The sequence below is a fragment of the Lontra canadensis genome, unplaced genomic scaffold (assembly GCF_010015895.1).
Source record: "Lontra canadensis isolate GAN:19392208 unplaced genomic scaffold, GSC_riverotter_1.0 scaffold35, whole genome shotgun sequence".
Taxonomy (NCBI): Eukaryota; Metazoa; Chordata; class Mammalia; order Carnivora; family Mustelidae; genus Lontra; species Lontra canadensis.
The window spans coordinates 18,994,186-19,021,312 of NW_022631029.1; the positions used below are offsets into that span (position 1 = coordinate 18,994,186).

Here is a 27,127-nt window from a genome sequence, read left to right on the forward strand (position 1 = left end):
GAGAGAGAAGAGAGAGAGGACCTATATGGCTTCCTTTTTAAAGTTTTTTGGTGTCTCCTGCCATCCCTAAGAATTAGAAGGTCTGGATAAAGGGTCATGGGGCCTGGAAGGGGAACCATGCATTTGAGGTATAGGAATTATGATGATTCAGGCAGTGGCTTAGATTGTGCTAGAAGGCCCATGGCGTTCAGATGGAGCCCTACCATTTTCTAGCTCTAACTTTGACAAACCACTTGTCTTAAAGCCTTAGTTGCCAAATGTGCTACGGGAGCATGATTAATTGTTCTTACCTCATGGGTTTGTTGTGGGCAAAGTGAAGAAATGAACATCAAGCATGCGGTGTAGTACATGCACATTTTCCCCTCACTGTTACTAATTTGAGAGCGCATAGGTGGTGGCCAGCCTGTGGGATGGTCCTCTGCAGAGCATGCCTGACTGTGCTAGAGGCACAGGAAATTTTGAACAAGGTTTGCAGAGGTGCTGCTGGCCAAGTGGAAGATATCCTGCCTGATACCAGGTTAAGCCAGAAGCATTGCCATGTCCCTTATGTGTGTGTGTGCATTCATGTCTGCAAGGAGGGGTCCTTGAGGAATGCAAACAAAACCCAGCCACTCACACAGAGGCTGCTGGAGGAGCTGGGCATCACGTGTCTGCTTTCTCACCCCTGTGCTGTGGTGTTCCTCCAGCTTCACTCAGTGCAAAGCAGCTGCCCTTCAGCGCAGAGCAATTCACTTGGAATCCGATCCTGATGTAGAGAATCATGAGCCTCACAATTCACAGGATAAAAACCATGATTCCTGTCTCTGAGTGGATTCCAGTCTGCACCTGTTTGGGAAAAGAGCTGCCTAGGCTTAGCTTAGCAAAACACTTCTTTGTTTTCCTAGTGCAGGTCAGGGTGAGGCAGGGCTTGTGAGGGTCCCTGGATATGTGCATTTAGTGGCATTTTCTGTCCCCATCCAGTTCCCCATAGGAGGAAGAGGGGATTCAAGAAAAGTGGTATAGGAATGAGGCCTCTGGTTTTACAGCCTCTCAACAGTGTGTCAGAAAGACAGGAACCCATTGGAAGCTGTTGGCGTCATTGGCCCTGGGTTATCTTTGCTAAAATGCTTGCTTTAAGATAGGCGTATATGAATTAATTTGTTTATCATGAATTAATTTGTTTATCATGTGAATTGATACAGATAGATCAGCCTTTGAATGCAGTGTTTTCTCAAAAGGCAAATAAATTTTTTCTGGTTCTAAAAATTACCATGTTGTCTCAATTTCAAACAGCATGAGGGCAGGGCCCATTAAGGAGAAAGGAAAACTGGAATGCCCTTGATCCCACCCTCCGAAAAGAACTACAGATGTTTGTTCTGTCTGCAGTCAGGAGTTTTAACTTTTTTTTTTTAATGATTTATTCATTTATATGAGAGAGATAGCTAGAGAGAGACCACAAGCAGGGAGGAGAGGCAGAGGGAGAAGCAGACTCCCCACTGAGCAGAGAGCCCAACGCAAGGCTCAATCCAAGGACCCTGAGCTAAAGGCAGATGCTTAACTGACTGAGCCACCCAGGTGTCCCAGCAGTCAGGAGTTTTAAAAGCATTTATAAATATGTGTAGAAACTCTACTATACGGTGGTTTTGACCTTAGTAGTGTGTCATAGCCATGTCTTTATATTGGTAAATACAGATTTTCCTTGTCCTGTTTTAACCACTTTATATTGTTATACTGAACGGTGATGTCATAATTTAACCATTAGCTATTAATAGATTTTTTTTTAGTTTCCGATTTTTCCTGTAATAAGCAATATCAAAGTATTATAGTCACTTTCTGTGCCCTTACCTACCTGTACAAGTTTTTTTCCTTATATAAATTCTTAGAAGTCGATTTGCTAAGTCGATAAGTATGCCCAACTATTAATTATGGAAGGCTGTCACAGAGGATAACTACTCGAACCAAGTATGCCAGTACCTACTTGACAACTTTCTCAACCACCTAGGGGCATTTTTTTATGTGGACGTCATTATTTTAATGTACAAATCTTTTGTGCTATTATTCAATCTCATTCCTCCTTCTATCTGTAGTAGCCTCATGACTTCACCCACTTCAACTGTTGAAAGTGTTTAAGAAAGTCAGTAGGAAACAACAGAAAAAATGTTGACCTCTAAAGATTGTTTGGAAGCTATTTTAAAAAGTAACCAATTTTTTAATCCAAATAAATACAGCAATTTATACTCTTGGGCTAGTAGTAGTAGCTATAGCCTTGCTAAAATGGGATCCAGCTAAAAGCTTTAGCTGTACAGAGGCACAGTCAAAGCTAATAGATTTTCAAGCCATCAGGAAAATATAGATTCCCAGGCCACGAACACGTTTGTCTCTTCTCTTCTCATCCTGCCTCCTGCCTCTTCTGTACCCCAGTGGCCTGACTTTCAACCAGACAGAATTTTAAACTCCTGTTGGTTTCATGGGAGGTAGTATACAGAGGATCTCAAATTCATAAACTTCCTATAGGTTTATCTTCCCAACACTAATGCAAATGACTAAAAATCACAAATGAAAATTTTTTCCTTTCCCTCAGGAGATAAAAAAGGATGTTTATTGCTGACACAGTCTCCCAACTAAAGTGGCGTTCTTTAGTTATACCAACAGATTTCCTAGGGGGTTGGGTGTATAAGCAGGTGGGTTACTGCTCTGTGAAAAATGATTGATCATGGAGGAAGGACTCGGAAACTCATGTTTGCTCTTCACTGACAGCTAAGCCTGGCGAAGAGAATTCATATGTCCCTTACATATGTGCTTGAAGTATTATTAATTTCTTTTTATTATCGAAGAATTTCAACTTAGATTATAGAGTGTGACTGTACCAAGCACCATACTGATTGATCCAAGTCACATTCTCATAGTGGGAGAGAATGTTAAGTCGAAGGGTTATTACAAAAATCAGTTTATTACTATGATATTTTTAATTAGCCAGAGTTGGTGTATATTGTAAGCAACTTTTCCAAATGTATTTCATTTCTTCTATACTGTGGTACAGTGATGATAGTATTTGAGGGTGCTTGTTCCATAAGTGGATTAGAGCATCAGTTCTCATGACAGCCGTATGAGGTTATAAAAGCTGTGTTTACTTTGAGGTTGAGAGAATGGAATTACATTGAGGTTAAATGACTTGCCCAAAGTCCGCCTGATAACCAGAACTGAAACTTGAGGATTTAGCCAACTATCAGACACCTTGCATTTGACCATGATGCTCCGCTGACTCCGCTGGTCCTGGGACAGGGGGTCAGTCTGTCATAGTATCGGCCGTGCCTTTTGGTGCCATTTGAATACAGTTCAAATTCAGTGTCTTAGCTATGCTGCCTGCTTCCCCAAGACGTTTTTCCCCACCCTTAGCTGCTTTATTGGCTGAAAACCTTCCCATAAACTCCATCAAATTGGTCATGGTTTATATGACAGAAGGAGACATCATTTTCCACTAAAATAGCAAATGTTGGATAAATAAATCACGACGTATTCATATGGTCGTATTCTCTATAGTAATAAAAAAGAACAAAACTATTGCTACATGGGACATGGATGAATCCCATTGATATTGCAATGAGTAAAAGCAGGTGAAACAAGAGACAAAAGTGGGAGATTGCCAACTGGTCGGGGGGAATCTTAAGGGAGTCTGCTGGGATGCTGGAAATGTTTGTCTTCATCTGCACTGAGATGCCATGGGTGTATACATCTGTGGAAAGTCCTACAGCTGTATACCTAAGATGTGTATACTTTATTGTTTTATGTTGTATCTCAATTTAAAATCCAGATAAAAAGTAAATCACTGCATACATTTCATCTGGGACCTCAGTCTAAGGACATTTGCATCTTAGAATTAATGCTTCATGAAACCTCTTATTAAAGCATGCCATACATTTTACAAAGGTTTTATCCAGAATTATAAGGAAGTCTGAGAACTAAAAGGGCACGCTCCCCATCAGCTGACAAACCACTTTATGTAGCTCATTCGCTATACACTTCGACCAACAGATCTGCGCCTCGTAGAGCGAGCAGTGTTGGACTGCACAGATTTAACATTGCAAAGGAACTCTCACATTTCCCGGTGCACCGTTAGCCTTTTTGAATTACTTTTGCAGTGATACTCGGGTCTGAATAGCACAACACCTGCCAAAAGCTGTTCCTAGATTTTAGGAGATTTTCCTGTGACGTGTATAGATGGACACGGTTCATTTCCTGTGCCCTAAAACGTGGGCAGATTTTCTGCTGTTATTGGAAACCTCCCCACTCCGTAGTTGGACTTTTTGTAACAACCGTCGATCAGTCAGCCATTCCCCAAAGATTTTTCTGAAGTCTTAAGGTGGGAGAGGCCACTGGCTTCCTATTATACCCTTTCAAGCAAAATAAAGCTCAAAGTCTGGTTGACACAGTACTAATACTGAAATACTCATGTCACTGTTGCATAGCTCATAGGCTTTGAGAACATTATAGACAGAAAAACTTCATAGTCTTGGGTTTCGTTTGCTTTTGTTCATCTAATAGATACGTGTGCAGCCAAATCAATCCTACTCCAATTGTTGGCCCTTGTTTGGAGCTTTGTGAATATTTGCTGATTTGATTTTATTTGTCTTAAGTAGGCTCTGCACCCAACATGAGGCTTGAACTCATGACCCTGAGATCAACATTCACAGACTCTACTGACCGAGCCAGGCAGATGCCCCAATATTTGTTGATTTTTATATATTTGTTGATTTTATAATGAATGAATAGGCAGGTGGTTCGTTGATTGGCTAGTTGAGCACTGATAATTTAACAAAATATTTACTATTCAAAACTCATCAAATGCTTCATATATATGCCTGGTACTGTGCTAAGTGTTTTATGTGGATTATATCATTTCACTTTCTTAACAGCCCTATGAGGGGTATATGGTTAGTATCTCCATTGCATAGAATGAGGACCCTGAGGCTTAGGGAAGTGAGGTAATTTATTTACCTGAGTCCAGGAATGGGCAAACTTTCTCTAGAAAGTCAGATAGTAAGTATTTTTGGCTTTGCTGGTCAACTCTTACTATAGCCAGAAAGTAACCACAGACAATATGTAAACCAATGGGCTTAGACATATTCCAGTAAAACTTTATTTACAAAAACAGTTAGTGGGTACAATCTTCTCAAGACCATAGTTTGCTGACCCTTGTCATGCCTCATCAGTGATGGAACTTTGACTTGAACCAAGGCAATGTGACTTTAAAGACCATGTGTTTAACTACTTAGGAACTAACCAATTAGGGGGAAGAAAAACAAAACTTATTTTAGCAGTCTTCATTAATAATTATTTTATTCTATTTACTTGTTTGCTTTGCTTTTTCCTTTCCTTCCAAAGTCTTCCTTTATCAACCATACTACTTTTCAGTTGTGAGTTTGGGAGGAAATAAAACCAAAGCTCCCCTCATGGTAATAGTCACCTGGTCTGTATGCTGTGGAATGTGATGGCTATTGTCATTCACATCCTTCCATTCTACACCTGCAGGCCCGCCCCTGGAGGTGGGAATCATTGTCCCCTTGCCAGGAGGCATTAAGTCATGGACCTCAGGTCACACAACCAATGCACAGCCAGGACTGGAATCAGATTCTTCGGACATAAATCCCAGATTTCTTAGCTAAAATTTTCTCTTAGCTTTTTTCCCCCCGTCTCCTTTTTCTGTACCCCTTTTGCCTCTTTTATAGCTACCTGTTGTTCTTTCTGGAAAGCAAACATTTCTTAGTTTTTGCTCTTTGCCGACACTCAGTTGGATGGAACTGGGAGTAGAAAATCAAATTAAATAAAGGATGAGCCCTGCCTTCAGGAAGCTATCAGCCCTCTTGGGGAGATAGGTGTTTAAGCAGGTCATGCTGTCACAGAGGATGCCTTACAGGTGGCACTTGGTGACACTGGAGGGGATGAAGACCTATGACTTGGTTAAACTTTGAGGACCTCCCCCCCCCCGCCCCAGTCTGGATTTCCTCAGTGGACCAACCAGCTGGGCTGCCTCTGAGCTCTGGGTAGTGACAGGCAGAGACTGGCGCTAGGTAGGAGCAAGAGATTGATGAGTTAGCAGATATTCGGGATGGGCCAGTTTGGTTGGGGTGGTGGAGGAGAGCCTCTTGTAGCTGAGATCTGAAGAGGGAGAATCCACCCTGCTAGGATCAGATGGAGGAACATTCTAGACAGAGGGGTCAGGACCCCGGCCAAAGTGAAAGGACCCAAGAGTATCTGAGGAAGAAGAAGGAGGGAAGCTGGCAGAGATGGACTGTAGAGAACCATGGGAATCATGGCAGTGTGAATCTGCAGAGGGCCTTGGCCCACATCTTGGGCATGTGTTGTGATTAGATTAAGCTTTTGAAGGATCATGCTAAGCCAGGGGTTCTCACTGTCAGAGTCGCCAAGGGAGCTCTCAAACATCCAGATGCCCAGATCCCGTCTCAGGTTGATCAGAACTTTATTTCGTCATTGCTATTTGATTTTCTTGTTCTTTTAAAGCTGATTGAAGGTGATTCCAGTGCTTGGAGAGTACAGTAGAGGAAATAGGGAAGCCAGTTAGGTGCTGGAGGTTGTTTAGGCTCAGTGATGGTGGACTGGGCAGCAGAATGGAGGAGCTGAAGAGAACAGGTGTATGAATTTGGATTTGAGGTTTGTTTAGGAGGGAGAATCTTCTGGACTCTCTCATATAATCATACATGGGTATGGAAAGAAAATAATCCCTGGGTTAGATGGAAATTAATTCCTGGTCTACTAAGTGGAAAGATGTTACCATGTTACTGAAATGAAAGGTGGGGTGGGTGGGGAGATTGTGCCTGGCTGGGTTGAGCTTGGAACCCTGATACTAGTGGTCTGTCTGTAACCAGAAGTAATTGTACTTGTGTCTTTATGTGTGTTTGTGTATGCCTGGCTGGGTACCAGAAGGGCACGCCTGCCCCTTTGGGGAAAGAGTGGCTATGCCTAGTTTTATAGAATCCTGGGTGTTTTAGGCACTGTGCTGAACATTCATTTAGTCCCCTTGAACAACACTGTGGAGTTAGGGGGCAATAATCACTTTTTCACAGATGAGGAAACTGAGGCATAGTGAGATTGTAGTTAACTTTCACACAATCACCAGCTGTCAAGTGGAAGAGCGGGATTTTGAACCTTATTCTACGAACCTGGTTTAAAAAATTCCACTTAACCCCTACGCTAGTCTTATACAGGCAAGTTTCCAATGAGTTAATCACAGGAGATGCATGCTCATTGTTTTCTAAGAAGTGACTTATGCTCAGGTCATTATCAATGACAGTTTTCACGAGATAAGCCTCTTCCTGGTTAAATATTACCTGTATCTCCCCTACTGGGGCCATTTTTTTCAAGTGAGCTTCTGGAGGAATTGGAAGATCCTGAGCACTGTTGCCTAAATAAGTAGACTACATGCTCTATGAAGAAATCATATTGTTTTCTCAAAGGAGAGAAAGTTGGCCCAGTGAGACAATGATTGCTGGGAACAAACTTTCTGGTTTTCCATTTTGTTCTGCTACAAATAACACGTTCTATCAATCAAGGCCTGCTGGGAAAGATTTTGTCTTTCCTCATTGCAATTTAATTTTATCCTCTGTTGAACTCAGGTGCATTTCAGTACAAAGCTGAAGTGCTCGGTTAGCATTAATCTGTGTCCTCCTGGAGATGGGGCTGGCCCTCCTGTAAACTATCATGTACTTGAAAGGAATTGTAGGTTTGAAGACATTTGTACACTTAAATAATTTTTTGTACCCCCCCCAAAAACACTGCTTAAGTAAAGCTCTTAAATCAGATACTCCAACTTTAATGATAGTATCCTGAAAACAATTTTCACAGGTTTGTTGGTAAGATGACATTGGGCATTTAGATGAGTTAATGGACTGATTTCCAAGGACAGAGATGGCGTAAAGTCCCACTTACCATATCAGGCACTAAACCCTTCATATAAATGTGTGGTTTGGAATAGGCAATGCCCTGTGAGTTATTGCTTGGGAAAAGTGGATTGATACTTAATCAGTCCTCAGAGACTACACTATGGGAGCAGTTATCAGGGCTCTAAAGGAGGCACAGAGTAGAAATGCCCCTTCCGAAAGCAAAAGGAGAGGTGTGGAGTGTGTAATTAGTCTACACTTAGCTTCATTGCTGTGAATCAGAAACAGTAGCTGCTTACACCAGTGCATTTTGCTGTGCCCCTTGCCCAGGGGCATCTTTCTTTGAGAAAGCTTTGGGTTTGCTGCTGCAATTTATTTGTTTCCTGTGTTTGTTCAAACATAAAAGCAATTGAAAACGCTTTGTCCCACAATTGATTATGGGTGGCTGTTTGCTCAATTTGGGGTTTGCTCACCATTTTTGCCAAATTTTCCAGGTTGGAACTTGGATTTTAAACATACTGCTTCCCCTCAAACTCTAAAAGCTGTGATGTGACATAGTGTTCAGGTCTGTGAGAAGCAAGAGCCCATTTGGAGGTCTGTGAAGAGTTGATGCAGCCATGGAGGGAAAATGGTGGCTCGTGGATTTTTTTAGGGAGGCCAGTGCCCTTGTCTTCCTGTGGAAATGAGCACTAGACTGGCAGATCTGTGAGGAGGAGGTCTGTGATTTGTTTAGTGCCATATCCCGGCCCCCAAGTCTTGGCATGGGGCTTACTGCTATGTAATGGATGACCATGAGCTTAGCAGCTGAAACCACACACGTTTACTGTCTCCTAGTTTCTGTGGACCCCCAGCTTCATGGTTTCTCACCAGGCAACAATCAAATTATCAGCCAGTGTTGAGGTCCCTTCTGAAAGTTCAGCTGGGGAGGGATTCACTTCTTCAAGGGCTATTTGACTGAGGGCCTCAGTGTCCCTCTGGCTGTTGGCCAGGGACCACCTTCAGTCTCTCACCATATGGGCTTCTTAGCATGGCTGTTTACTTCACCAAAGTGTGCAAGCCAAGTAAACAATAGTGAAATCTGCTAGCAAGATGGAGATTAGAATCTCTTCTAACCTAATCATCGAAGGGGTATCTCTTTGGCTTGGCTACATTCTACCTGTTAAAAGGAAGCCTCAAGGATGCATAGAAAAGGGAACCCTCCTACACTGTGGGCAAGAATGCAAACTGTTGCAGCCACTCTGGAAAAGAGCATGGCGGGTCCTCAGAAAGTTGAAAACAGAGCTACCCTATGACCCAGCAATTGCACTACTGGTGTTTATCCTAAAGATACAAATGTAGTGCTCCGAAGGGGCACATGCACCCGAATGTTTATAGCAGCAATGTCCACAATAGCGAAACTATGGGAAGAGCCTAGATGTCCATCTACAGATGAATGGATAAAGACGATGGGGTGTATATATACAAAATATTATGGAGCCGTCAAAAGATACGAAATCCTGCCATTTGCAATAACGTGGATGGAACTAGAGGGTATTATGCTAAGTGAAATAAGTCAATCAGAGAAAGACAATTATCATATGATCTCTCTGATATGAGGAATTTCAGAGGTATGGTTGGGGGTCATGGGGGGTAGGGAGGGAAAAAATGAAACAAGATGGTATTGGGAGGGAGACAAACCATAAGACACTCTTTTTTTTTTTTTTTAAAGATTTTATTTATTTATTTGACAGACAGAGATCACAAGTAGGCAGAGAGGCAGGCAGAGAGAGGAAGGGAAGCAGGCTCCCTGCTGAGCAGAGAGCCCGATGCGGGACTCGATCCCGGGACCCCGAGATCATGACCTGAGCCGAAGGCAGAGGCTTAACCCACTGAGCCACCCAGGCGTCCCAAGACACTCTTAATCTCAGGAAACAAACTGCGGGTTGCTAGGGGGTGGGGGCTAGGGATAGGGTGGTTGGGTTATAGACATTGGGGTGGGTATGTGCTAAGGTGAGTGTTGTGAAATGTGTAAGACTGATGACTTACAGACCTGTACCCCTGAAGCAAATAATACATTATATGTTATAAATAAATAAATAATAAAAAAATAAAAGGAAGCCACGAGTTCCAGCCTGCCTCAAAGGGAGGAGATTACTCAGGGGCCTAAAAACCTGGAGTTGGGGGTCATTGAGGGCCATCTTAGTGACAACCCACCACAGCAGGCAGTTGGCACATGGAACATAGTTATTGAATGAATGAGTATAAGACCTGGGTTCTTTCCATTTAGGCCAAGGGCATCCTTCCATTTTCCCCATCACCTCTTTATAGAACTATAAGATGAGCAAGGTCATTTTAATATTTTATATGTAATATTTACAGAGTCTTCCCCCATCCCTCATACTGCTGTCTGGATGTTTCATTTATTTCCAATGTAGATGACCTTACCTACCTCTAAGGAAGAATGTTTTCAAGAGAAGGATCCATCTGGTGACCCCTTTCATCTTTTATATTTTTCTTGCTGCACACATGGTAGGGATTTAAAACAGTCACCACACAGTGCTTTCTGGATTCGGAGTCTTTTGTAAATGGAGCGCCCTGAGCAGCCTTCTGCTTCTGGGGAATAAGAAAGCAAGGGTGAGAGTTCACATGTAATGTGTTTTGGTTGAAGCCACTTGCTTCCTGTGGAAGCAGTCTGCTCAAGACTTTGATATTTGGGGGGTTTTTCAGTGCATGGCAGGATTATCAACAAGAGAAAGGCCAAGTTGTCCAGCATTGCCGCACTGAATTGAGAGAAACTTGCGTTCAAGTCACTGAACCTGAAATAAGCTTCTCTTGCCCCAGGCTTCCCCAGATTGTGTGCTTTTTTTTTTTTCCCCTTAAATTCAAAAATCATAACAATATCTGTGTGAAATGGTTTGCACTCTAGCCTAAGACTCCCGGTCCTACTTTGCTAGGTTGGGATTTCTTTTTTGCCTCTTCCCAGTTCAAGAGCAACCTTTACTTTGAGAAGTCTGGCAGGGGTGGGACAGGCACGTTCTGGGTCTCTGTCTGTAAGTGCTGTAAAGGCTTCCTTCCCCACTACATTCTTGGCTCTGAAACACAATGCATTAAAAAGACAAAAAAGGACAAAAATCACCATGTGGAAGTTCCATTTGTCAGGTGCCCCAGCCTGCCCGTTTTCTTTCTCTCTCTCTCCTGCCTTGACTTTGAAATTGAATTTTTCAGTGAGTCCAAAGCCAGAGGAAATGGCATTGTCTACTCAGTCCAGGACAGTTTGATCCTCATGAAAAGAAGAAATTGCCTGTATAGACAATAGGCAAGGCTTCTGGCTGGCAAGATCCGCGGTAGTGCAGGTTTGCTACTGGGCCTCACTGTCCCCCTGCTGGGTTGGTTTTCCCAGTAATAGACTCCTCCGAGCCAAGTCTGACAATTAAGTGGTAAATACTCTGGTGGGTAGGAGTGGTGGGGGCAGAGGGATAGAGAAGGTCAGTTTAAGTAGACCAAGAGCGTTATATTCATTTCCTCCGTGGACTTCTCTGGCCATGCATCTCAATTCCCTGGAGATGCATAACTCGAGAATGTACTAGTTTACACTAATATTATGAATTAACAGTAAGTAAGCTGTGTCAATGCCCAGCTCAATTGGGGGGGGGTGGAGGTTAAGTCTATTAACATTTATAATTCTGTTGCCTTTTCATATTAATCCCTTCCCATGGCTGAGGAATTAGGATTTTTCTCATCTGTTGATGGAAACCAGTCCCAAGAGGGTGTCCCGTTAAGTACCAGAAAATTGATGATGATACGGGGCCATACCCTTCCTCCCTACCCCCGCACCCCACAACACACACAGGAGTTCTTACCAGTCTTGTGAGATGCATCTGTGATATTCTACATATCTATGAGATTAGGCTTAAAGTAGGATTCTGGAAGCCTATTACTCAAGTTAAACCAAGCCCCCTGGCCAGGAGTCCACCATTGGTGACTTGCCTTTAGCTGACTGGGGAGACTAAAATCCCTCCTTCCATGAAAGGCCCTATAGCTTCACAGAGCTCCTTTTCCCTCTGCCATACCTCATTCTGGATTGGGTATCCGATTTCTCTCTGACTTTATTCCATGCACTTGGAGGTACCAAATGCACCAAGACCTTTTGTAATCGCATGGCAGCAGAGAGGGTCAGGAAACAACAGAAAACATCAGTAGGATGTCAGAAGAGAAAAAAAGAAATTTCTCCCATCAGAAATGGAGGCTGTAGGCTGTACATGAAAAAAAGCAGTGTTTGTGAGTATGGACTTTCCTTATGGGAAGTCAGGAGAAGAACGATGTTCTCATTGTGGATCAGGTGTTAGTTAGTGGTTTGATGCTATGCTTGTCTCCTTGAACATAGACACATTTCCTAAATTACTGGCCAGTGTTTAATTTATTAATAAAGAAATCTGGTCTGTGTTCTGTCTCTGGGTCACACCTAGCCGAAATGCAGTTTGTGACTATAGCCAAGCTATGAGGGGTTTGAGCCAGGAAGCTCTTGACGGCAGCTTGAACCAAAATGTGGTGAGTGGAGGTCAGAATGAAAGAAGGTGGGGCATCCTTGCTACATGGCTCTTTAGGTAGGTAGGAGCCGTGGGAAGAAGAGGAGAATCAGATCTGAAATCAGATCTCCTGAGAAGTGCCTGCCCTTGCCCTGATCAGAGGACACAGTTACCCACTAAGCTTCAGAGGGGATGGATCTTCGCCTCTGCAGTTCAGGAAGGCCATGTGGGGACTCGGGTCCTGCTGTTCATCACTTTCCTTGGCAGGCATGGTTTAATGGTGTAGCCATTCACTCCCAGCAGGCATAAATCCTTTTTCCCACAAGAGGATATTGGCTGGATGTTACGTTTATAGGACTAAAGGAGCAGCTGGCGATGTCGGATTCAAGGCAAGTAGGTTGTCTTGGCCATCCTAGTTAGCAGATGGCCAGGACTTGATAGATGGAAGATTATCAGGATCCAAGTCAAGGGCCAAATGGCACGGTGGACTGGAAAAGTAGATGGAGGCAGATACCTGAATGCAGACGCGTACAGTCTGCCGGGGCCTCTCTGCTTCCATTTCATCTTGCATCCAGCAGGAGAGACCACAGCTCCTCCTAAGGGCCTGGATTCCAGACACAGCTCTAGACATGATGGATAATGCAGTTATGAAACTGATAGTTGGTTCAGTCCTTAACATGGTCTATTTTTTGGAAAGAGAATATTATGAAGATTAGATTTCATCAGGCATTCCTATGAATCTGGCCTTTTGCCCAAAGCTACGTGTCACAGTTTCCTGTATTGCTAATTTCTCTGTGTAGTTTGTTATATCTAAAGACAACTTAAAGGCTTTAATTCAGAGCCCTCTGTCATGGGCATGCTGTCCTTTTGAAGATGACTAATGCCAGGAAAGCTGCTCCGAAATGGAAGGGCCAGGAGCTAAGTTTTGCTGTGATAGCACAGACCGCGGGGGGGGGGGGGGGGTTCCCATTTCTTCGAGGTCATTTTAAGCTCATTTGTGCAATTGCCACCTTCTCAGTATTACTGTGTAACTCCTTTGATCTCAGAGTGGAAGGTGGCAAATTTCAAGAGCCAGGAAAGCTCCTCGTCTAGGTTTAAAAGGAGCAGCATATTATGAAATTGAGTGGATGTCAAATAATAAAACATAAATTTGGATCTTTTGAAATGTGAGCTCAAGTAGGTATTACGTTTAGAGCCGAGTACATTGAGAAGTTCAGGGATGAAATTGCTGTTGTTTGACATTCATTGAAATGTGACCGTTTGAGTCAGGTTGTTGCCCAGTCACCTCCATCCCTCTTGAATGCTGCATTTGGATTCAGCAGGACACTCCAGCTTTGCACATGTAATCCTCAGGACGGCATGGCGAAATCATGTCCCCGTTTTACAGGTGAGGACACTGAAACTGTAAGGTTCGTCCCTGACTCAGAATTTCATTTTCCCCCCACCCCTTGGCCCTCTCTACTCTGGATGGAGACCAGAATGTAAATACGGGTTGTGCTCAAACAGCCTTCTTCACTGTAGGCATATTTCAAAGCTGTCTAAATTGCTTAGCTTATATTCGTGATTTTTTTTTTTTAAGTGGCAAATTGATTGAAACAGTAAATGGAAGGGATTTATCAGTGAGGGTTGTGCCTTTACTGGAACAAACCCACTTAGTAGCATGCTATTTGGATTTTCACCCTGAGTTTTGGAACCAAGACACAGACTGGAGAGTAAGCTCAGTATTATTAGTGAGTTACTTGGACCAGCCAATAATCTCTGTTATTTTCTCCCCTTCTCCTGATACATCTTCTCAATCCCAGTCATGGAAACTAGCCACGAGGGGTTGTAGAGGTGAATGGGCTTTGTAGAAGGTGTTTTCATGTATGGACTTGCTTAGAGTCTGGGGTCAGGCCCTTAAGCTTTAGTAAGACCAGACCTGAGGAATCAGACATGGAGATACTGTAGCCAGCGGTGGTCAGAAAGTAAACCTGGATTAGTTTGCCTGGTTATTTTCCTCTCACATGTGATTGGTGGGCATAAGTCATGGGAGGTTAGGAACATTTTCTTTGAGTTTTCTCATCATCAAATAAGACTGAATACATTAAAGGGTCCCCCTGATTAGAAAATATCCACAATTGGGATTGGAAATTAAATTATCTGTGAAATACTTCCATGGTAGAGGAGGGGTAACATGGTTTTTGTGAAACACATGATCAGTTGGGTTGATGGCAAATGCTGTGTCTTGGTATGTGGACTCTCACTGAGAAACCGTTATGACAAATCATAAACAAAAATTATTGGCATCATAATCTGTCCCCAGTCTTCCACTTCTACACATTCTAGAAACTCTACAGGTAAACTTTATGCCGTAACAAATGATCCAAATTAGTTAACACAACAATTAGTGCTTTGTGACTGTAGGTTCGATGGTCAGTTCTTCTGATTGGGACCAGTTTGGGTGGTCTCTGCAGACTTGGGGTAGTTCTTCTGAGGCGGGTGACTCTGGAATGACCTCAGCTGGGACTGCCTGTCTGTTCCATATCATCTCCCCCTCCAGGGGGCTAGCCTGGGATTCTTAGGGTGGTCTCAGAATTTCAAAGAATAACAAGAGAGGATAAACCTCTGCCAGGCAGGCCTTTGTAAACTGCTCCCTACATCGTGTTTGCTAATGTCCCACTGGCCAAAGCAGGTCATGTGGTCAAAGCCAGTTTCAAAGAAGGGAGCCATTGATCTACATTCTTGATGGGAAGAGTAGCTGAGTCAAATCGAAGAGGTGCGTGTGACGGGGAGGGCGGGAGTTTGTGGCTCTTTTGCCATTTCCCACAGATGTGAGAGTAGCTACCGGTGGTTGAACTGGCCTAAACTTCTCTGCCTGACTGAATCTGGAGAAGGAAGACCGCATTTTTGTCTCTGACTTCAGTGTGGTATGGGATATTTCTCTCAGCTCTTTCTTTATTCTTTCACTTTGGAAACTTGGCCACGTTGACTGGTAGACTCACTTATCTTGCATTCTTAAGTTGTGATTTCATTTTTGACCATGTTTTTAAAATGTTGGTAAGTATTTGCTATGGTAAATATGATTGTTTCATTTTGGTGTATTTTTTGTGATCGTATGCCTTTGAGGAATGTTTAGTGCTCCTCCAGTACATTAAAGCCCTGGCTAGGGCTTCCTGTCAGGCAATTTAGAGGTATGCCAATGCCAACTCCCAGAATGCCACCTTGGCGATCTGATACATACACAGTTCCTCGTCACTTACCCTTTTTAAAGTACCTGTGGTGTTTACGACGTAGTACCAAATTCCACCTCACTTTATTAGTCTGTAAACGTAACACCATACATAATGTGTCTGTATATGTTTATTCAAACCTGTGTTTGAATTTAGTCATAACTCAGGGCTCCAGACATTAATAGGTAATCGCTGGGACCGCATAGAGCACGTAACCCAAGTTTCTCAACCTCAACTTCTGCCCCATTGACACCTTGGGCCGGATAATTTCTTGCCGTGGGGGCTATTCTGAACATTATGGAATTTTTAGCAGCAATTTTTAGGTAGAGGACCCTGCCTCTATCCTTGTGATTCTAGTAGCCCCTCCCCCTTCAGCCCTACTTATGACAGCCAACAATGTCTACAGTCATGGCCTGATGTCCCATGGATGGGAGTGGGGAGTGGGAGATAGGTAAAATCTGTCTGCAGTTGAGAACCACTACTCTGACTTGGAGATGCTGAAGCAGAAAAGAGAAAGAAATGCATGAAGTGCGGTTATTGTCGGAGAGCAAACTAGGAGCAGAACCCGATGGACCATTTGTAAGGGGCAGAAGGAATATGGAAAGTTACCTTCAAATTTTCACCTAAGATGGCTCTGAATTAACTAGGAGATATCAAGTTGGGTCTTGCTACGTGCTGAAAGGTTCACCAATATCTCAACTTCCTTATGTTAAAAATGGATTAAATAGAAATACTACTTCTGAAAAAAAAATTTCAGGAGATATGCTGACCACAGAGAATAGATTTTGAGAAACTATTTGGGAAGAGTCAGTCATCCATAAAAGTAAAGAAAATTATATCAAGACCCACTCGATATGCATCATTTAAGGTCATAAATGATAGAATGAATGTCAGTCTCCCTGCATCTATGCCTTGCTTGCTTCCTGAATGGCTCTCCACTCCTGGATTATTTTGGACTAAAATCTAGATATCATTTCATTTCATTTGTAAATATTTCAATAATGTGTCTGAAAGAAAGTACCTCAATACCAAAATCACAGTATGCTGGTGGAATTGTAGCCTTCTGGAAGGGGCATGGATGAGAATTTGTACTGAGTAATATTAGCAAGTTAGGGAAAGAATAGGTAAGAGGCTTGACTTCTGGGGGAATTAAAAACCCCAGGGAGAAATGAAGTTGGGAGACACTGTCTCTTCAGGCTCCCCTCCTGTTGTGTCCTCCCCTCTCTTGCTTTGACTCTTAGAGATTCCTCTTTTAGTATGAGGTAAAACACAGGAGACTGGGAGCCTAAGAAAGAAGAGGAGGCTGGTAGGGCACAGATCCATTTTCTAAGAAGGAGAGGAAAAAAAAAAACCACAACACAAGAAGGTATTGAAATATTCAGTCAATGATGGATTACTCTTTGATGACTTTCAATGACTTTTTAGCAGATCCGGGTGTACTTTTAAAAAAACAAAAGCGAAAGAAAAGTCTTACAGTTGCTTTTTAAGATTTTACTGGGACTGTGGTATTTCTCTCCCATTCTGATATATTCTGAGAAGTTTCTTTCTTTTGATTTAGACTTCCTCCCTTGATTTCATGATGTCATAAATCTTTTGTGTTTGGTGAGAGCCGTGGTCTATGTAAGACCTACATAGCCCACTAGATAACATCTATTTCCACCCCCCCTTCTCTTCGCAAGATTAAACTGAGGCTGTTGTGTCTGATGCTAGAACAGATTTAACCAATCATGTTTCCTTTACATGTAGGTCAGTCCAAGGGACAATTCCGCACTGGATCCTATTATCCATGGGTTGAAGGGCGTCGTACATCATGGTAAGTAAGCCACGTATGCTTCTTTTTACTGGGATATGAACAGCTAAGGTCTTTACCTAAAGGAATGGTGTTATCTTGTAGAGGACAGAGGGTGACACCCATTCTTCACCCACTGATGTTGAAGGGCATGAGAGCCATTATTTGATGGGTAAAGAGCACGCCCATTTATTACCTGCAAAGGGATCTGGGTTAACAGTAAGCAATTTGTTTCTCTTCAGGTACCACTTTGAATGCATACGTTATCAATCAAAGCACCCAAAGAGCCACCATTGGTATGCGCCGAGCCTGCCACTGTCTTATGTCTCCCTTAAAAATATTCTTCTTTCATCTATCTTTGCATTAATAAATTTCTTGATTTGCCTCTCAGATTTCGGGTGAAAAAATTTTAAGTAGCTGTGACAAGTCATTAAACTTGGCTGCATGTGAGCAAGCATCACCAGCTCCTAGCATGGAAAAAGCTAGGCCGTGTGCTGTGTAGCAGGCGCCGTATCCCCAGGCATAAAACTGGGAGATAAAGTAAGATAAATGGGTTCTGTCTTTCCCAACTGGTTTTTATTGGAGGAATTTCCCTGCAACTTTATTATTGGATCCGCATCATTACCTATGACATCAAGATCCTCTGATTTCAAAAGTACCCTTGTCGCAGGGAGGTGCGGAGTCTTAGAGGTACTGTAATGATTTGCGAAGTTTTAATCATCTAATTAGAATTCCAAAGACATTGACAGAAATAGCATTAGTAACCATAATAAATCTCCCCTTCATCTCCACAGCTGTGATAAAACATCTTCACACCTTTCTGGGAGGATTGTCTTTCCACATTAGCCGACTCAGCAGAGCTTCCCAGACCTCTTCCCCCATTTCTCTCAGGGAAGCTAAAACCAGTTGTCAGCGTGCAGTGGAAGTGAGTAGGATTTGGGATGTAATCGTCCTGCTCTTAGAACCATTCAGTCATGCAGCAGGTAACAGTAATACAGTGAGTAAAAGTAGGAAGATGGTGTGGCCGAAGACACCCACCTAGAGGTTTTCATGGGTGGCAGGTTTCCACGGCTTCCTCTCAGTTTCAGTTTGTGTCTCGAAGCGAAGGCCTCACGCAGAGCTGGATTAGGCTGTGTGGCCAGAGAACAGGGCACCTTTACCCAAACTGTTTCTGCCTGAATGTTTGTGCTTTGCTGTTGGTAACAGCGGGGGTGGTTTTGGACAGTAAGCATATTGGCTTTGTACTCTGGGCAGCCTCGAAAGTGCAAAGCAAGCTGGCAACGCGTTGTGCATTCTGAGCTCCTTTCCCAGAAGATCCCCTTGGGTACCGAGTCGGTCAAACTCCTTCCAGAAATTCATAGTGTAGACTGAGTTTGGGGGCTTGAAATGTAGTAAATGATGAATAGATCTTCCTTCCCCACGAACTTTTCGTCCTGTTTAAAAACAAACACACTGGCGCCTGGGTGGCTCAGTTGTTTAAGCCACTGCCTTCAGCTCGGGTCGTGATCCTAGGGTCCTTGGATCGAGTCCAGCATCGGGCTCCTTGCTCTCAGCGGGGAGCTTGCTTCCCCCTCCCTCTGCCTGCCTCTCTGCCTGCTTGTGCTCTCACTTTCTGACAAATGAATAAAATCGTTATAAAATATAATAAAAACAGGGGTGCCTGGGTGGCTCAGTGGGTTAAGCCTCTGCCTTCGGCTCAGGTCATGATCTCAGGGTCCTGGGATCGAGCCCCACATCGGGCTCTCTGCTCAGCAGGGAGCCTGCTTCCCCCTGTCTCTCTCTCTCTGCCTGCTGCTCCACCTACTTCTGATCTCTGTCTGTCAAATAAATAAATAAAATCTTTAAATATATATATATATAAACAAACACACCATGGAGAGTTCTAGAATCTTCAAAATAAGTACCAATTCTTTGGTCTGCAAGGAAGCATTCCACCAGCTATGGCATTTAAGTAGATCTGTGTGTTCTTATCTCCACAATTATAATTGAAGGAAATCCCATATGTTAAAAGTAAGCAGAAGCTTCTACCAGCTCCCAGATCCCAAAATCTCTGTAAACTCACTGGGTAGTCATCATTTAGTTTATGCGCTCTGTGCTAGCATAATCGTGTTATCCTTGCTCATTATCCATAGAGCAAGGCTGTTCTGTGTACGCTCTTCTATGTTTACTGGCACAGGGAGGATGGCAGAGATGTCCTGGGATGTGATTTCAACACTACTTCCTAGTGGAGAAGTCAAAGGAGACCTATCAGAAATAATTCCCTGCAAAAGGGAGTTTACGTACTTAGACAGCAAAAAAGAGTGGCAGGCCCCCTGTGTGTGATTGAGAGACGCAGGGAGGTGTCTGGAAGGGAGGTGAGGTGAGGTGAGGGGCTGCCTCTCTTTTCCTCCAGCCTGCCTGGAGTGCTGTCCCTCCCAGCTTTTGCATTTACTGTTTCTGCGGCTTCTGTCCAGAAGGTTCTTACCTCAGCTCATCATGAGAGTGTCTCCCTTTATCCTTTTAGGTCTCAGTTCAGATTTTAGCCTCCTCAGACAGTTCTTTCTTTATTATCCTGTTAAATGCCCCACCCGCTCCCCACTCCCGTGATTCCCTGTCACGTCATCCTAAGTTACTTTCTTCGAACCCCTAAAAAGTATCTGAAATAACTGTGTGTTTTATTTACTCATGTGTCACCTACTAAACCATCAGCTTCGTGAGGGCAAGACCTCCTGCATGTGTGGCCAATGACAGATGCTCCATAAATGTTAGCCAAGTCAGTGAGTCAGATAAACCTACAAATAAGTGAAAATACAAAACTGGGAGAAGAGGAGGAGAAACCAAAGGCCACTTGAGTTTTGCTTTGACTGGGAAGAGAAGGGAATATGAGAACATCTTGGAAACCTGACTTTGTCCCCGCCCCCAGTTCTCAGGCTGTTGCTGACTTCCATTGTGATAACCATCCTCTCTTTCATCATTCTTCCAACAGAGAGTGAACATTTGAAATGGCTAAAACAACTTTTGTTGGAACTAGAAGCATCTTCAAGTTGAAGGTCCTGTGAGGGAATTGAATGATCTGTTAATTTGATGGGACATAAATAATCGTGCCCTTCACGGAATCTCTGGCTTGGAAATGATGATAGAAATGTGTAAAAAGGAAAAAATCAATATGGCTTTCTGTTATAGGTCAGAATTGGTTTTATTTCGTCAGCTCTGGGAGCCATATCTTAGAATATTAATTCCTCATTAAGCGAAAGTTTTGTGGGTTTTTTTTTATTATTATTAATAGGAAAAATCTTGCACATTCTTTCAGCTGAAATGACAATAAGAAGTCTGGTCACCCCTGCAGTCGTACTTGGCATATGGTCATCAGGGGCCTCTGTGAGGCAGACAGCAAGGTGGGGTTTTCAGTGCAGGTGAATTTGTTGGCAGAGAGGGCTAAAGAGGAGAGGAAAGAAGCAGGGCCGTGTGGGGACAGGGTCAGCACCGCAGTACAGATCTGATATCTCCAAATGGGGAAGGAATCTAGGAGGACTGCCTGAAGGCAGCTCTCAGGATGTCCTGGCCAGCTTCCTGAAGCACCTCAGGGCCAAGACGGCCTGTAAGAGGTGTCCTGTGTTGGGTTCCCCTGCCATGTGGAGTCACAGGCTAGAGCGTCCCATCAAGACCAGATGCCATGAGAACACCGTGTTAAGCCTTGAAGGGGCAGAAGCTATCGGCTGGCTGCTGACCTGGCTCCTCGTGACAGCTTGTCTCTGGAAGGAAGATCTTGGGCATGTACCTCCCTTGGCTGGCATGGAGGTTCCTATCTTCCTTCCTAATCCCATTTCCAAAGAGGTTTTTATTGGGTCCCCTCACTCTTAAAATGCTCACAGATTCTTAGAAACAGTGCTTGGTCCTCTCATGCATATTTAGTAAGTGCCTCATCAAGGCAGACCACGAAGCTAGGCAGACGGAACACACAGCAGACCTAGAGCTGCCCTCCTCGCATTTATAAAGTCTCTGGGGACACACACAGTTAAGCATTGCCATTGTGATGAAGAGTGGGGAACAGCAGGTTTAACTCAGACTGGGGCGGTGTGGAGGCGGCACCTCAGGCAAAGTGACCACTGAGACCTCCAGAGTGCATAGAGACCATGCAGGAGGAGAAGTGAGGGGTCAAGCTTTCAGGCAGCACCATAGTCGATGGAGGTCTCTGGTGGTGGAAGTGCATGGAGCTTGTTTGAGGCTCTACGCTCGCCAACATGGCGTCTGTGCTGCCGGCGAGAGAGATCTAGAAACCTCTTGGCAAGCATGAAGTGTTGTTTCTTATGTGTTCGTGTTCCCATGTAAATTGTGATTTTTACAAACTTGAGAGCCATGAAGAAATATAAATAGAATGGAGAGATGTGATTTGCCATTGATTCTGGTCCCATCTATCCATTGAGCATAGATGGAAGCACTAAAATGTGTGTCGTTGGCTGTTTTGCTTACACACTCCCAAGACCCACCGTGGAGGAAAGATCTAGGGAGAAACTTTGAATCCTAGTCATAGCATGGACTTGGTCATTTACAGTGCTTTTTGTATTCAGCAACCAGCACTTAGTAGAAGTCACACCTAATAGAAATACTGGTTCCAAAAAAACAGTCTAGTTCTTTTTTTTTTTTTAACCCATTTAAGGGGAAAAAACCCAGCTTGTATGTACATTGGTGTAGAAACACAACCATCCCTGACAGTTAGTTTTACCTAATTGACTGATGCTCAGAAATATACATTATATCCTATGTCAATTAAGAAGTTTTGTGGTTTTTTTTTTTTTACTTTCACATTTTTGGATTACCTGCTTTTCTTTTCTTTTTTTATAATATCCACCCAAAGAAAATCTAGCAGGCTGTTTGTGTACATATTCTAGAGTATCGTGAAAGTGCATCAAAACCCAAACCACTCCTTCTTGTCCATCATCTAAGAGAGACCCGTGTTTGTGTTTTTTTTTAAGATTTTATTTATTTATTTGACAGAGAGAGAGATCACAAGTAGGCAGAGAGGCAGGCAGAGAGAGGGGGAAGCAGGCTCCCCTCCGAGCAGAGAGCCCGATGTAGGGCTTGATTCCAGGACCCTGAGATCATGACCTGAGCCGAAGGCAGAGGCTTAAACCCACTGAGCCACCCAGGCGCCCCAACTGTTTTTGTATTTTTGCAAGGAAACTTGCTAGTAGCAACTGCTTGGATGTTTAGCTTTGACTCCCTAACTGTGTTTTCCCATCCCCCCACCATCATCTTCCTTAGTGAGCAGGAACAGTGCCTTTCTCCTTCAGAGGAAATGTGACGGGGGCAGATAGAAATTGCCTCAGACCCCAGCCAGAGCCAGATGGCTCATCCCCTTGTCCTCCCTCCCCAGGTTCTTCCGAGAAGGCTGTCAGTGAAAGTACAAGTAAATAAATGATCCCCTGAGAATACCCTGCAATTAAAGAAAGGCACAAGTTTTACAGTGATGGAAGTTGGGGCTGTGTCAGGATCAAAACTCTCTTTGCAGAATAGCTTCCCCGACTGACTCTTTATTCACTTGGGTTCATTTTGGGGGTATTCATACCCATTTTCTCCCCTGCCCTGGGGCCCTGGGATACTCATCCACTCACCAGATCTACAGACAAAGTCATGGAATAGCTAGAGTTCAATCCAGGAATTTACAGAAAGGGGAGAAATAAAGGAAACTTGGGAACGTATGTGACCACCTGGCCAAGCTTTTCCACATGGCAGTAGGAGTTGATGCAGCTGGATCTGCTCTTTTTTTCCCATATTCCACCTGCTAGAATTAAAGTTCCTAAAATCAAGAATAATCTGGAAGAGAATCCAGACCTGGAGTGGTCTGAATTTCTTCTAAAACAGTGGCTAGGCTTTCTCTTACACAGCAGCTGATACATCACTCACCACGGACACTAATTAAAAAGAAGACAGGCCAGGACATGGTACCATTGGGACCTCAGGACAGCTGAGGTGGGGATGCAGATGGCCCATCCTCTCGGAAAGCAACGTGGCCATTTCTGCCCATGTCTCACCTCTGCCTTATCCTCTGAGCTGGCAAGTCCACATGTAGGTATGTACCCAAGAGAAATGTCCACAGAAAGATTTGCCCATGGGGGCTTTGTTTATAATGGCCCCAGAGTGGAACCAGCCCAAATGTCCACCTACATATGCAAGTTGTAGAATAACCAGGCCATGAAATATTATACAGCAATGAAAAACAATGCGCTCTTTCATTTACATGAAAACAGAAGAGCACATACCGCCTACTTCCCTTTCTGTCAAGTTCAAGAACAGACAGAACTCACCTTTGGCGATAAAAGCCAGAATACTAAGGCGGATGGGTATCGTAAAGGAGAAGAAACATAAGGGAATTTCCTTGGATGATAAAAATATTATATATCTTGACCAGGAGGATGATGACATAGGTAATAATATACAAATTCATTCTACTGTCCCCTTAGATTTATACATTCAGTTGTTTGTAAATGAAAGAGTAGCCCATGTATATGGCACAGTGACTTCTCAAAGATAATACATGCCCGGAGCTTAAAAATCCTGACAGTGTCCAGTGTAAGCAAGGCTGGGAATGCTGGGAACTCTCACACTTTTCTGGAAGCAGTTTGGTGGTATTTAGCCACACTGATTCAGTACTCCAGCTCCCAAGCATGTCCCCCAAAGAACGCAGATAAAAGTGTACCGTGAGATGCGTACAAGAATGTTCGTGGCATTGTTTTTCCTAGAAATGCCTCACAGGCCTGTCGTCAGCAAGCTAGATAAACCCAATGCAGGCCTGCAAGAGAACATTTCACCCCGATGGAAAGGGTTGGAATCTTATGCCTCTCCTCAAACCGGGGCACATCTGAGAACCACAAAGTGAAGCAAGAGGCTGAAGAGTGCATAGGGTAAAACACTAAAGGAAAGGCAAAGTTATGATTACTTTCCAAAAGAAGATGGCGGTTACTTCTGGAGGCAGGTTCGGAAAGTGATGAGGCACCTGTCCAGGGAGGGTGGCAGGGGCTTCTCCCATTACAGTTACTCCAGGGCTCACTTGAGTATATTTACGTTATCTATTTATGTTTTAGGCATCTTGCTGAAGGTGTGTTAAATTTCACAATCAAAGACAGTCACTAGTTTTAGAAAGTAAGAGATACTGGCGGCGCCTGGGTGGATCAGTGGGTTAAAGCCTCTGCCTTCGGCTCAGGTCATGATCCCAGGGTCCTGGGATCGAGCCCCGAATCAGGCTCTCTGCTCAGCAGGGAGCCTGCTTCCTTTCCTTTCTCTACGCCTGCCTCTCTGCCTACTTGAGATCTCTGTCAAATAAATAAATAAAAACTTAAAAAAAAAAAAAGAAAGGAAAGTAAGAGATTCTGACGGTGCTTTCCTCTGGGACACATATCAGGTACTAGGGTGCTTTGCAGCAAGCAAAGAGGAGGATCGACAGCACTTTTTAAAAAACTTTCCACTGTAAGCACCCCTGACAGGCTGTTTGTTTCTCTACAAGTTGATTGCAGGCCAAAGGAAGAACTGCGGCTGCCTTGGGATTCTATCATTAAGAGATGACTTTGAGAGCCAATAACTCCTTTGGGAATTGAGATGAAGGAAATCAGAAGCAAGGGGGATGGAGACTCGGGTTTCAGGTCTAAAAACAAAGGCTCCCCATGCTGCTGTGTGGGTACACGCTGGCTCTACACCAGGCAAGGGTCTCATTGGCCTGACGGGCACCGCTGAATCCCCAAGAAAGCCTCTGAGACACAGCTCTCATGCCCCCCATTATACAGAAGGGCGTGCAAAGCGAGCCTTGGCTGAGTGACTTGAAGTTAGGTCTTCATGACTTGAGAGTGGCTCTCATGACTCCCAGACCATCTCCCCCTTTGTTCCCTGCCAGGGTCACACCATCTGCCTCTGATTGAGGTTCCTCGCATAGACTGTGGAAGGGGCAAGTGAAGAAATACTTAACAGGACCAGAGTCTGTCATCATCACGCTGGCACTATTGAGATTATCCCCAGGGTCTGAGATCTGGACGTAAACTCTCTGTCTGAGGCTGGCTAAATGGCTCAAGTTCCTGAAAAGTATCTTGCATGAACTTTGGAAGAAAAGGACAAATCCCAGAACAAGGGACTTTTGGGGAAATTAAACTATTTAGGCAGAAATAGTCTGTGTCATGGCAATCAGGCAGCAAGAAGATGGCCCAGAGATGTACTGATATGGCTTGAGAGTTTCTTGCCTGTTTTGTATACGTGAACTTGAAGCTTCTTTAATCAGAGTCTAACCGTTGTCCCATCTATGGAGGGCCTAAGAAGTGATAGGTAAGGTGTTGAGTAAGATGAACAAGCTTTTCCTTGCCTTTAGAAAAATTTTAATATCATGAGAATCCTTTTTTTTTTTCTGTCCTTCCCATTCTTGTTGCTGAAGATTAAAAACACTAATATTCTTCACCTGCAAAGTAATCTCATGTGTTCACATGAATAAGCAATTAGAACTTTGGAATTAGTTTTCTGAAAAGTGTGTTAAGGAAGATTTCTAAAGAAATGGAATTTGTTATTTTTCACCTATATTGTGATTCTTAGGAACGTTGGTTTCTGCAAGGATTCTAGAACAGTGCTTCAGAGTTCCAACTGTCCTGGTTGTGAATCCTGCACAGATTGCTGTGTCTCTCTGTCCCTCTGGAGTTCCACCTTGTAAAATGGGGGTAAGGAAAGGACCTGCCCCATAGGTATTAATGCTAACTGTATTAGAATAGGACAAGAACCGAGAAGGAAGGACACCTGGCATGTGTCCACTGTCCTCTACATCGGCAGCCAGCGAGTACAATCAGTGATCCAGATCTGGCCTGCTGCCCACTTTTGTAAATAAAGTTTTATTGAAACACAGTCACACTCACCTGTTGACCTATTGCCTATGACTCTTTCTGTACCACCATAGCAGAGTTGAGCAGCCGTAACAGAGATGCTCTCTGGCCTGCAAAGCCTTAAACACTTACTCTCTGGCCCTTTACAGAAAAGGTTTGTCAACCCCGCCTTACCTAAGCAGTAGTAATTACAGTAGCTCTGCTAATAGAGTTGCCTTCTCCCGGTGGCCCGTTCACGTGGGGACAATGTAAATACCTATTCGGGACATTACTTCTTACCATCTGGTAGACTTCACAGAGATGGGTTTCACTTTTTTTTTTTTTTTTTAAGATTTTATTTATTTATTTCACAGGGAGAGAGAGAGAGGAGAGAGCGAGCACAAGTAGGGGGAGTGGCAGAGGGAGAAGGAGTTGATCCCAGGACCCAGGGATCATGACCTGAGCCAAAGACAGACACTTAACCGACCGAGCCACCCAGGAACCCCTAGAGGAGCTTCACTTTTGATCTTGGCAGAATGACCAGCCAATCCGAATGTGTTTCACCTGAATTAATTAATGAGGGGTGTGTTTTAATGTTTACCTCAGAGAAAGAAATCAAATAATTTTCTCCCTTTTGAATGGTGGAAAATGTTTCACGTTAGAAATAAAGTCCATACCTCTGCTTTATTACTGAGCAGCCCACTGATAGTTTTGAATGTCTTAACATGTGACAAAATTTCCCCTTTGAAGTTTATGTTCCCAGCGTCGAATTACGTGGAACTTTCCTGAAGTGTGCTATGAATATGTAGTACCCTGGTCTTGGCTAATTGGCTCCCATCTGCTAGGGATCCAGGAAGGGCAGATGCTTATCTGAACACTTTTGATCTCAAAATCTTGGAGAAACAGTCACACTGAAGCCATTTCCACAGTTTCCTGGACTTCG

General features: G+C 43.7%; 1 protein-coding gene across 1 annotated transcript in view; it reads left to right on the forward strand.

The window, feature by feature from the left end:
• Window positions 1-27,127, forward strand: part of PTPRG (protein tyrosine phosphatase receptor type G) — a gene marked incomplete at its 3' end in the record, with an annotated part of 610,637 nt that overhangs the window by 518,716 nt on the left and 64,794 nt on the right. Inside the window, exon 7 of the mRNA XM_032868500.1 lies at window positions 17,335-17,401. Within this exon, the coding sequence (XP_032724391.1) occupies window positions 17,335-17,401 (67 nt within the window). The remainder of the gene's footprint in view (window positions 1-17,334; window positions 17,402-27,127) is intronic.